At 38.3% G+C, this 12784-nt stretch overlaps 1 protein-coding gene across 1 annotated transcript in view; it reads right to left on the bottom strand.

Moving 5' to 3' along the window:
• The window catches only part of shank1 (SH3 and multiple ankyrin repeat domains 1), an 82126-nt gene that overhangs the window by 50324 nt on the left and 19018 nt on the right, over positions 1-12784 (bottom strand). Inside the window, 1 exon segment of the mRNA XM_043233696.1 lies at positions 954-1511. Coding sequence (XP_043089631.1) covers positions 954-1460 — 507 coding nt within the window. The 5' untranslated portion in view covers positions 1461-1511.

Below are 12784 nucleotides of genomic sequence, written 5' to 3' on the forward strand. Positions count from 1 at the left end.
CTTAAAGCTCTATTGTGAGGATGATTTATTTCTTCCGCATCTCCTTCAACGCCTAAGTGTAAAACATCATTTTAGACCTAGTAGTAGAGGCTTGAGCCATTGGAAGCAGACTAATGCAGTTATTGACTAATTTATGAGAGAAAGAGACAGAGAGAGAGAGAGAGAGAGAGAGAGATTACTCTGTTGTTCCTCACTTGTGAGCCATGTAGTTAATAAACTATGTTACTGATAAAATCGCCAGAGAACTTTAGCATGTTACCATGTGTAATATGTATTTGTGCATCTCTGAGGGAGAGAGAACAGGAAACATAGAACATGACTCAAATCTTTTGGCAAAGTGATATGGACATGTAATGCAGTCAAGACCTGCCTGGAACTACTTCCGCTGCGCATTTAAAAGTGCAAGTAAACAAACGTATTAAAAGTGCTAAAAACACTTCTGTTTTGTGGTGGCAGCCGCTGCACTAAATGCATGTTTGTTAAGTGTGTGGCCCACCTACTGACAACTTGCTGCCCTCTGGGCAGTCTATTCACATTTTATATATGTATAAGGTCCTGCTAGGGAAGAAAGTGTAAGTATAGCAGGTGCAACAGGGGTCATGAGAACTGACCGAGAAGTGTCTGGGAGAGCAAGTTCTGACCTGCCATAGCAGAGCACATGTGCCAGACCGTTTGAAATGGCACGTAAGGCTTGAGAACAGCTTTTCCAAGTCTGCGTAATTCATTCGTGCCCCACTTTTTTAGATTTGTATACTTGTCATAAACTTGTATCACTCCCAGTATTCGCCTAATTGATTCTTTGAGCAGTGTTCGGCGGCGCTCTGACTGCCTGGTTAATATGTATGCTGTGGGCTCAACCAGGCATGGTTAGCAAAAGACTGATGTTGCATAGCGTATGAGTGGGTAACTGGAAAATAGGTGTGGGTTTTTGTGTGTGCGTGTTTGTGACTAACCGTCTGTTTGATATCAGGAATGCCAATCCGAAAGACCATCATAGCTATGTGTGTGTCGTCAGGTGCGTTGCTTGAGCTCCGCTCTCGTAGCTTCCGCTGCTGCTGCTGCGGCTGCTGCTGCTGATTAGCCGGCGTTTGGTGAGTGGGTCCAGGGTTGGACGAATACGGGTTGGCCGTGTGGCCCGGGTTGCCGGGTCGTAGCGGTCTGTCTCCTGGAAGTCGTCCAGCCATTGTGCCTTTTTGCCTGTGCCCCTCTTCCCTGCCTCCTCTCAAACGCCCTGGTCCTCGCCTGATGTCATCTTCGTCGTCCACGTCCTCTTCGTCATCCAACTCCAGCTCTCCGTTCTCCTCCTCGCCTTCCTCGTCCACCCCATCATCATCCATTTCCTCTTCCTCCTCCTCCTCCTCTTCTTCTTCCTCTTCCGCCCCTGGATAAAGGTGTTGACTGTTTCCCAGCATCCTTTGCTGCTCCTCGTCGCTGGAGAGGGGGCTAAGCGGCATCGTCATGGCGACAGGGAGAGTGGCACCAGCGGCAACGGCATCATCCCCAGAGACACACTGTGAAAAGAGAAGAGGAGTGTAAGCATGAGAAATAGCGAGAGGTGGATGATGAGAGGAGGAGAGAGCAGACTGAGAGAACAGAAGTAGGAGTTCGAGAAAATATAAAAGAACAAACAATCCCACATCGCTCCATCACTCAGCAGCTCGCACCAAGTCGCAGCAGGCCGTTCATGCAAGACGTGTTCGTGCATTTGTGCCGTTTTTAAATGCACACTAGAGTGATGTCTTTGACAGTCGCAACGTGTCTCGCTGGTTTTCAAGCATCTCGTGCCAGAAGCATTATGTCTGAGACTCTGTGGAATGTACATGAATCAAGAGGAACTTCTCTTAACTTGACACGATGTGCGCTCAAACATCGGACTTCAGTGAGACATGTCGTGGTAGTTAAATACGTCCACTAAATGCTTTTTTATTTACAAATAAAAAAAAGCATTCTGTGTAAAGTCACTTAAAAGACAAAAAAAATCAGTCATCAATGTTATTCATTATCCCTTAAATATTTTATAAAGACATTAACACAAAAATATAAACTTTAAAATCTAATCCAATTTTTTTTTTTTTTAATCTTGAACTCATGTAAAATCAATATTGGTGTTACCACATTGTTATATATAAATTAGTGCCTTGCAAAAAGTATTCAAAATACTTTCATTTTGTACAATTTTAATGTTACTGCCTTAAAATAATTTTTTTCCCACATCAATCTACACTCCATACACTATAAAGGCAAAGCAAAAAACATACTTGATAGCTCAGGAACATTCATATTGCTTGGCTGGAACTGAGGGACTCGTCAGAGTACGAGAAATGTCCCTAAAATATTGAGATAGCCTTAATGAAAACCCAGTCCAGAGCAGACTGGGCAGAAGGTTCACCTTCCAACGGGACAGTGACCCAAAGCACATAGCAAGTCATAGCCTGAGCTTGAACCCAATTAAATATTTCCAGAGAAACCTGAAAATGTGCCCCCATCTAACCTGACAGAGAGGTGAAGAGAAGAATGGCAGATAATTGTCAAATACTGATGAGTAAAGCTGGTCACATCATACCCAAAAAGGCTTAAGGCTGTCAAGATGTTTCAGCTAAGTATTGAGTTAAGGGTATACTTGTGCAATGTGCTTATTTCAGTTATTTGTATTTTTTATTTTTGTTATTTACATAGTTGTGACAATTCATTTTTTTTGCCATTACAGTGTATTAAGTGTAGATTAATTTGGAATAAAAAAGTTATTTAAAGCAGTTTAACAAAAGGCAGTGACATAAAACATGAAAAAGGGGTATGAATACTTTCAAAAAGGCACTGTATATATAAGCATATATGGTTTAAATATTGTTTTTTCACCAAAACAGGACAATTTAAAAAATGTTCAATAAGCCGCATTAACATTTTATGCTGATGCTCTTATTAAGCATGACAGTGAATCATGACGTAAATCGTGACGTAAAATAAATATTCATTATTTGACTTATTTTGTGTGCAGAGGAAAATATATTTTTGGTGAACTATTCCTTTAAGAACACATCGCATTGTCAAGACATCACCATTAAGTTCCCATTCCACTGCACACCGCCTAGCTAGTTACGAACGCAAGACGAGTCTCTGTGGGAACGGCCCCTCGGCAGGAAGCCAATTCTCATTCACAGATTACCACCTACCCCTCATGTCCCACTTGCCCTTATGCAAAACAAACATACGCTTTACTGTGACGAGAGTGAACTGTAAATGCGCACACACTCACGTGCTGCTTGTATTACAGTAAAAAGGAGACGTTTGGCTTCTGCCGGCTATGTCTCTACAAGCACAAACTCGTGCACTTCTTGTATTACAGCACAGACGGGACACTTGCCGCCGTCCCTGTTCGCACACATGCACTCAACACAGCATTGTAACTTCTCATATGTCCCAGATCAGTAACAAAACCACTGTAGCCCAGCACTCTAAGGCACTGAGTGTCTCTCCTTCAAATAGACCTCTTCAAAACAGGATTACTGTGTTTAGCAGAGGGAACAAAGTACTTCTCTGTAGTGCCACTCACACCCAGCCGCTGTGTGGCTCAGATGCTGCACCCACACTTTAGATGTGGAGGATATCTTATGACAATGTGTCTTGTTCTGGTGCCAATCAGCTGTCGTATCCGAAAGTGTTTACTTATTACCCATAAAATCAAATCTCTCGCTCCATACAAAGAACCCTAGAGCAGGGGTTTTCAAACTTTTTGATGCCAAATACAAGCATATTATTATCCCTGATGTGATATGATATGAAGCATTTTTTTTTTCAAAAACAAGGTTAAAAAAATAATACAAATACAATTTTATAGGCAGCTATATATTTGTGGTTTTTTTTATAATGATGAACTCTATTATAAGAGGCCAGGCTATACACTGCAACCTTATAAACACCCATTTATACTGCATGAGAAAAATATTACTATAAGTATTATAATAAAGAAAACAAAATTATATAAAAAATGTATATTGCTATTGTACTAAGAAAATGTTAAAATATTGAAAAATACTTCTTTATTTTTCATTTACTCAGATCTTTTCATTTTTTTAATCAGCTATAAGCAGATTCTTTGATAAAAATAAATATTTCTCCAAATAATATTTGAAAGAACACAAACTTTATACATTAGTCAACATTTGAAGTGGATCAAAACCTTTCATCACAGTTGTCCTAAGACAAAAACAAGTATTATTTTGGTGTTATATACACATATATATATTTCCAAGATAGCATTTCAACAAGTCTGCATAAAGTTTTTAGAAGAAAAAAAGATTTTCTTGATAAAGAACACTAAAATATAATAAAATTAATCTTGTTATAAATTATTAATTATTAAGTAATGTCCAGAGAAAGCAATAGTACAATAGTAACCTGCTATGGTAGTGATTAAATTTAACATTTAACACATTTTATTATTAAATAAATTGCACATGATAACCATTGACAGACACAAAAATTCATCGTGCAATTTTCTTCTGTATAATTTTTTTTTCCTGAACCCCAGGATGCCATCGTTGCACCCTGTACTCCCCCAATTGTGCCTGAAATCTCTAATATCTGAGATCACTAGTGACAATTCTTCTAGTTTCTTTGTACTATATAATTACCAGCAATTATCAACTACTTTCTTTTTTATTTCTCATTTATGCCATTTATTGCCCGTGTCTGTCGTCACCTTAACTGCGTTTTCATTAGAAACACTGTGTTTTTACCTTGGTGAGATAGGAAGCAATTGAAACACTGAACAAGACATCATCGCTTGCCCGCCACCAGGGTTATTGACTCTGTACTGGAGGGCAGCTGGTGTTAATGTCTCTGCAGACGCTTAATTCAGAAGCAGATCCTGAGGGTACTGCAACATAATTCCTTTGTTTCACATGCCTATATCCTCAGCACAGAAGCAAACTATTCAAAACAATAGGAACATAGCCCTAAAACATCTTAGCTGCATGAAGAATTTCAGTCATTCAATTAAAAAAAGTACCGTGTAAAATATACAGCGAGTGGCGCTATCAAAGTTGACAATGTGCCAAATACAATTACACCCAATTTGCATCTTCAGCAAAGCACACAAATCATAATAGCTGTGAGCCTGTGGATTTGTTGTGAAGTGCCCCACAGAGAGTCAGGGAGACAGCTAACGTTAGGCTTCCTGAAAGAGTATCTTAGTACTGGCTTAAGGACTTCCCTTCAAGTTCAGTGCAATGTTCTGACCCTCAGGTTGTGGATCATCCGTCATTTAAAGCTTAAATGTGCTTATGAGCAGAGACGTCAGCTTGTGTGTGCGCGCTGCAATTACAACACAGATTGCCTTTTATTTTCTCAGAGGTTCATGTGTGCTTATGCATGAGCATGATTCAATTTGCTGAGCGTGAATGAGTTTTATGCTATTTATGTAGCGAAGGCACTTGCAATGCAAAGTAGCAGAGGAACAGTAGGCTGTCCGAAGCGGTATATACATTTTAGCCGACAGCACTAGTATTTTTTTATATCAACGCAAGCAAGTTAAGCAATTTTTTTGTGAATGTGCAAGACTTCCGGTTCATTAGCCACTTTAGGGAAATGACAAGAATAACAGCGTGCAGTAAATTGTAAAACTGTTTGCTTCATGCCATTGTGTTCATAACCACGAAATTACATAAAAAAAATTATATGGTAAGACACGCCAGTTTGCAAATTCAAAATAGCTGGAAGCAAATGGCATTAAAAGCTAGACCATAACATTTACAAACAGCCGCGCCCACTCTTACGGGAAAAATAATGTGGATAGTTTAATAAACTGTGACTTGGGTTTAGATATAGCATTGGCAATAACTTCAACGCCAACGAAAATATTTCCAACGTAACGTTAAGTCAGATCAGAACAAACACTGAGGCTGTACATTATCCGCAATCTAAACTACTCATTCAGTTCAGTGAATGAAAACAAGCGAGACTGCCACTTTTGCAGTTTGCTTGCTGCTCCAGTAATAAGATTAAAGGATTTATCTTACATTTTTTTCACAGAAATTATGTATAAACCAGTTAAACAATTTAGGAATCATTGTAAAATGAATTTGTACCCCTGTGCTGAGTTGCGCCATGGTTGACCGTCATCTTCTGGCAAAATGACACTCTCACTGCGTTATGGGGATTCTCTTGCCTTTGTGTGTTATGTTGTTTCTCAAACGGAGACTGCATCCTTAAGAGATTGCATTTGTAGGCTGCATATGTCATAAAGAAAATATTTAGGAATATTAACATATACATTACATTATTCCTAATTAGGTGTAAATTGTTGTATTAATGCTCAGTTAACTAAAATCAACCAGGCTTGATGACGAAGTTTCGAAGTTTCAGCAAAGGAAAAATGGATTTCCAGCACTAAAAATCGCTTGCAGTACCTCTGCTACCAAAATGGACTTTAAAGTGGTTATCCACATGCAGCTTTGACCAGCTATTGCTTTATTTTGTCTGAGCTTTTAACGTTGTCACGGAAAAGGATGAATCTGATTGGGTGATTCTTGTCACATGAACCGCGGTGTGCTTGCGGCGTTCTGAAAGGTTTTTATCTTGATGCGGTGCAGACGCGTCTACCGTGCCTACATTTCAAATATAGAGTGTGTATTTACATTTTTGTGCAAACAGCCCGCCTTGTTGGCAGTGGTTATTTACACTAACTCCGCCCACCAACATGTGATTGGGATAGTCATCACTGCAAAAAGATGGCTGCTTGATTATAGTTGCGCAGATGGTGAAACGTATGGTTGATCATCTTAGGACACGATCGAATCCACCCTCTGATATTGTTTCTCCCTTTTCACACTTTAAATTACATCATACAAACATGTATGCTCAATAATAATGAGGGAAATAATCAAAAAGTTTAAAATAAAGTGTTGGGTAGGGTAGGTTAGGGAAGGTGTAGGGAGGGCTTTATTGTCTCAATAAGGGTGTGAGCATGACAATACTGAGATGCAGATGACATTTGCAATAAGCAGTGTAGCAGAAAAATCTATTTGCAATTAAATAATGCTGCTATTTTCAATTAGTGTAAATAGAATCAATTGCTATTTGCACTTAGTGTAAATAGGATCTATGCTAAGAAAATATTCTATTTTCACTTAATGTAAATAGCAACTATGCTAAGAAAAAAAAGCTACTTAAATGCTACTTTCAACTGCAAAATAGTCGCTGCCTTTGAAATAATGTACTTGAGAGGGCAAAAAAAAAACAAAAAAACGCCACAGCCCCTTAAACGGCCTACATCGCCTGTACACTCGTTTTTGCAGGGCATTGTGGGAGTGCACTCGAGAAAGTCCACTATGTTTTCAGACACCACTTAAAAATGTCTGTCCCCTCAATTAGTGCCCTATTTGTGTAGGGGGCAATTTCGGATAAAGCCTAGGCAACACGCACAGTAGTCTTGTGTGTTTTTCAAATGAATAATTTTTTGAATAAATCAACTGAATAAAAGTTTTTCAAAAACAGCTTAGTATGATTGTATAAATAAATTCGAACTCGTGAGAATAAGAAACGCCTTTCAAAAACATATTTTAAATATCTTATGTTTGTAAACTTTTGACGATGTAGTATATTCAAAAAGAAAGCTGCATTGCTACAACAGTAGGTGGTGACAACTCTATAGACCTTTTTCACATTTTCTTGTTTCTCAGCATGGTTGAGTAAACCTTCGAGAACAAGACTGGGAGAGTACTACAAATATATATTTTTTGCATTCCCATTTGCTCATAACAAAATAAAAACTGCTTGTTTTTATGTTTTCATAACTTCAAAAAAAAGAAAAAAGAGAGAGCGATAATGGCAATCAGAAGAGAGAATGATGGCCATAGATGGGTTTTAGAAATTGAATGCGTTTTTTGTCATTTGATGCAAATGTAATACAAAATATAGTGTTATAAATGTACCTACTTTTTAAAAAATAAAATGATTCATTTACTGAATGCTGATTCATTTAGTCTGTTGATTCATTTAATAACAATGATTCATATATTGAGCAAAAATCTTGCAAATCTCAAACATGTTTGCATAAACCTTAAAATGTGCTTTAAAGAAAAGTGTTAAAGCTGTCAATAAGATAATCCACAGACAATTTTGCAACAAAATTCCTCCTCGTAACAGTTGTAAAGACGTGTTTAAAGTGAATGGTGACAGCTTAAAACACCGAATCCAAGAGAAGAGCTATGAGCATAATGACCAGCCAGACCATATCTGACAATGAGTGAGGGACAGAAAAAGGAGGAACAGCGGTGTAAGTAATGGGGAAGATATGGATAATACCAGAGAGATGAAAAAGGGTAAAAAACTGACAGAAAATATGTGATGGGAACATTAAAGGGCTGTAAAAGAAATAATATGACTGTCAGAGAAAATAAATGACAATGGGTGAGAGAAGTAGAGTGGGAAGAGAGGGTAATACGAAAGAAATACAATAAATGAAGCACAAAGGCCTCTTATTTACAACCGAAGATCAAACTAACACCCCTTTGGCAAGCTCTGTGAAATTGTGCTGTCGTACAAACCTCATTCATTACAGGCACCCTAAAACCATGAAACACAGCCACAAATGCTGTACAATTTATGCAGAAACACTGACCACATTCATGCTACTGGTCAGAGCAATTAAACAGACAAAAACAACACGATTTAGGGACAGTTTATTGACAGTACAGAGTAGCTAACAGAGGAGGCTGGAAAGAGAAAGAGGAGAAACAAACACCAACGTTCAGCTGAGGTAGAGCAGCTGGCAGAAACTGAAAAGCATATGGATAAGGACAAAATGAAAGAGTAAAAAAAAAAAAAAAAACTGGCTAAAGAACAAAGTATATTTTTTTTCCTGCTGACTAATCACAGATGAGGGGGATTGGAGATGAGGGGAAGAAGGAGGGAGCTGAGATAGAGGGCAAAAGGAGAAGGGTGGAGAGAGCTGGGGTGAGAGGCTGAATGAAAGAGACAGAGAGAGAGGAAGGCCAGGATGGTGATAGAGAGGGATTAGTCTCGGCAGGTTCTGGATCCAGGGAAGAGGAACTCGGGCACAGTGGGTGAAGAGAAATGTGAATTGAACGAATAGATTAAAAAACAGAACACTGGAGCTGAACTCACATGTGGGGAGAGGTGCTTGATGACAGGGAAAATGTGTGAGGCAGTTAAAATAGAGAGAATTAGAGCAAAAAAGAGCTAAAGGGACCTTTAAGGATAGAGAGAGTTAATTAAAAAAAAAGAAGTAGAATTCTGTTGTCAATTACTCTACCTCATGTTGTTTTAAACCTGTATGTCTTTCTTTCCTCAAAATGAGAAGATTTATAATCTGTTCATGCTGCTCTTTTAATGAAAAACAGATGTAACACTCCAAAACTGACAATGCTCTAAAAATGACAAACTCAGACAACTTTCGTGTTAAAGCTATATACTTCATATATGTTTGTTTGATGAGCAGACCATAATTAAATCTTTATTCATTAGTACATTTCACATTCCATGCAACTTACATCTACCCTGCAATTATATCCAGAACAGGCATAATACTTAAAAGTATATAAAATAAATACTACAATATATATATCTTCCCTTTTGGATTGCTTTCATTTAATACCTACTTAATTTACACACTTATCATTTTTGCATGCCGCATAGGTTTGGAGTGACATGGAATTGAGTAAGCAGATTTTACATTTTTAAGTGCATTTTTCCCTTAGGTCCTAGTTAGGACATGAAGGATGTCAGAGCACACAATGAACTGAGCATATCTCAATTAATCATCAGCAAAGTGGGAGAGATGAATCAAGACAAAGGAAGTGATTGATGCCCTCTGTAGGGCAAGAAAGAACCATGGAGAGATAACAAGTGCAAGATAACAGTATCCCTCTCCATCTCTTTCTCTTTTGTTATCCTCCCATGGGTCCCTTCTCTCATTTACTCTGTCCAAGCGAACTTGCACTTTTGTATTTCCACAAAATTTTAATGAGCTTCAAGGTTAGTGTGCCTGTTGAGCGATTACTCAGTATCAAGGTTTCTGAAGTTTGATGTGGCACCTCAGGTTGCATCACATTGTGTAGCGTTAAGTCTTTTTTACAGACCAATCTTGCCCTGCCTTGTTATTTTGAGTTTGTTTGACGTTTTAGTTTTGTTCACTGAATGCGACCTAATCAGTGTAGTGATTTTAGCTCCACATGTTGTGGAAAAAAGCTATTACATTTTATCAGCAGGGTTTTTAAACCACAGATTTTGTGAAATTGTGAAATATTTTAAATCTACATAAAACACATTTTAGATATCAACAATATTACCCTAAGTGTTGCCCTGCTTGTGTAACAGAGTTGTCTGGACAACCAATCTCATATTTAACATGTTGCTGATTTGATAAGGATTTATGAGCTCCCAGAATGCATTGTAGCATGAATAAATTATGTGGTTACATTTATTGGATTAATGTGTTGCCATAACGTGATGTTCAGAGCATGCTGTGTTTTCTTGCTTGAGTTTGAGACCTTCAATGACTGCAATAACAATTGCATAGTTCACCTCGTGTTAAAGAGACCCAAAAATAAAAGTTCTTTCATCCCTTATTCACCCTCATGTGGTTTTAAACCTGTTGAGCTTTCCTTCCTCTACAGAACACAAAAGAAGGACTTTTGCTGATGACTACACTGTATGGAGAACACGAAAAATGTCCTTTTCACAGAAAAAAGACATTTTTTGTTGAATAATGCCTTACAGAAAATGTACATGTTGGTTTTCTGAACGTTTAGAAAAATAAGTAAATTCAGGTTAAGCACAAAAAAGAGCTTACTGAGAGCTGTTATTAATGCCATTTTTTTACTTCAATGCAACACGCTCCTTTTTTTTATTTTTCTTAATCTGAACTTTATTAATTTTACAGCATTGAAGCTTCCTCAAACAGCAATTATATCCAAATAAAATACAGATATTTCTAAAAGCCTCTCTGTGCGAGCTCCGCTGAGAGAAAAAAAAAAAATTTTAAACCAGCTCAAGCTTGTTTCCTGGTCTCCCAGCTGTTGGCTGGTTTCAGAGCACTTCTGAGTACATTTTAGCTGGGAGATCAGCCTAAAACATGTTTCATATGAAGTGAAGTGACATGTGGCCAATATTTATGACTTTTGATTAGGCTGCTTCCGAAGTGATACCCGTGATAACCAATGATAGCGAGCGAGAATTCTGGCTGTACTGAGTATTGAGAAAGAATATCACTCTTTTTCTCTGTAAAGCGCCGTTCCCACCAAGATCTAGAACTATGAAGATATAGTTCTAAAATAAAATCTCTATATTAAAGAAGACCACACCACAACTGTATCGATAAAGGCACAGAGAAACTAATCTATCCTGCTATAACAAGCTTGAGTATTCAAACCAGCAAAGTTCTTTAAAACTCACACAAGGAGAACCAACTGACGATGTTGCACATTCGCCATTTGTTTTTCTTTGCAAGTCACTTTGATCTCGCGAGGCTCTGTGAAATATCATTTGCATAAAACCAACCAAGGGGATGAATAAAGGCCTGTAGCGAATCAATGTGTTTTTTGTACGATAAAAATCCATATTTCAAATGTAATAAACACAGAAGTGAGAGGAAAGTGTTTATCATGTTTTAAATTTGGATATTTATTTTACAAAATCACATGGATTTGCTACAGAAGGCCTCTACTCACCCACTGGAGCCATGTGAGGTGCATTTTATTATATTTGCGTTCACTTTATTTAACGTGTTTTGGACTGTCAAAAGCAAACACCCATCCACTTCAATGATAGAGCTTAGAAGTGCCACAATTTTTCCAAAAAGAGGGCATTTTTTAATATGAATCTGATCCTCTGGAATTGCCTGAAATAATAAAGTAACGTACATGTTCTGAAGGTGAGTAAAACAAGGTGAACTAACCTTTTAAGTCTGTGGTCCTAAAATCATTAAGATTTGAAAATCATCTGGCGTTACATGCTTGGACGAACCGGTCAGTCCTCAGCTCTTGTAGTTTATCTTTATTCAACTTTATTCACCAACCCCAACAGCCATGTGCGTTTTTCGACTGGAAAATCCAAGCAGTCCTTCCTCCATCACTAAAATGGCTTTTCTCCCTTATAACACTCTGTCGTTTGCACACTCTCAGGTGTTCTGCCCTCTCTCTCTCATGCTCTCTCACTCTCTCTCTTTCACCCTCACTTTAATGTAGGACAAAGCATCTATATAGATAGATATTTTCAGTATCTCGGCCCCTAGGACATTATACTGGGAAACTTCCAAGGAACAGACCGCCCCACTTTTACGCCATGAAACTGGAGCGGCCAATTTCTCTCTGATACGTACACACAAACGCATACACTAGCACATAGGTACATATGTGCCTATCCACAGGCCAAGAGACTGTGCAGGTAGGACAGGAAATGACGTGTGTGCACAATTCCTCACTTCTGTCTCTTATGACCTCACGATCTTGTGTGTCAGAGCGAATGTCAATCAAGCAACTAAGACACAAGCTCGGCCCCTCCGAGAGCTTCGTTCCTCAGAGAGTAATTCTGCAATCTCCTCCACATAATGGAAGCAAGTCGTTTTAATTCCCTCTCTCCATCAGACATCTTTACACAGGAGCACATAAAACAATAACCGGCACACCATGTTTCATGACGTGGGTAATAACAGTGACCTACTTCTGAAGCTCTCCTCCCTGCTGTTTTATCATATTTTTTGAAGTGTTGGGAATTTCCAATTATGTCACCGAATCGAATACTCATCACGATACGGGCATGTCAA

The sequence above is a fragment of the Puntigrus tetrazona genome, chromosome 3 (assembly GCF_018831695.1).
Source record: "Puntigrus tetrazona isolate hp1 chromosome 3, ASM1883169v1, whole genome shotgun sequence".
Lineage (NCBI taxonomy): Eukaryota > Metazoa > Chordata > Actinopteri > Cypriniformes > Cyprinidae > Puntigrus > Puntigrus tetrazona.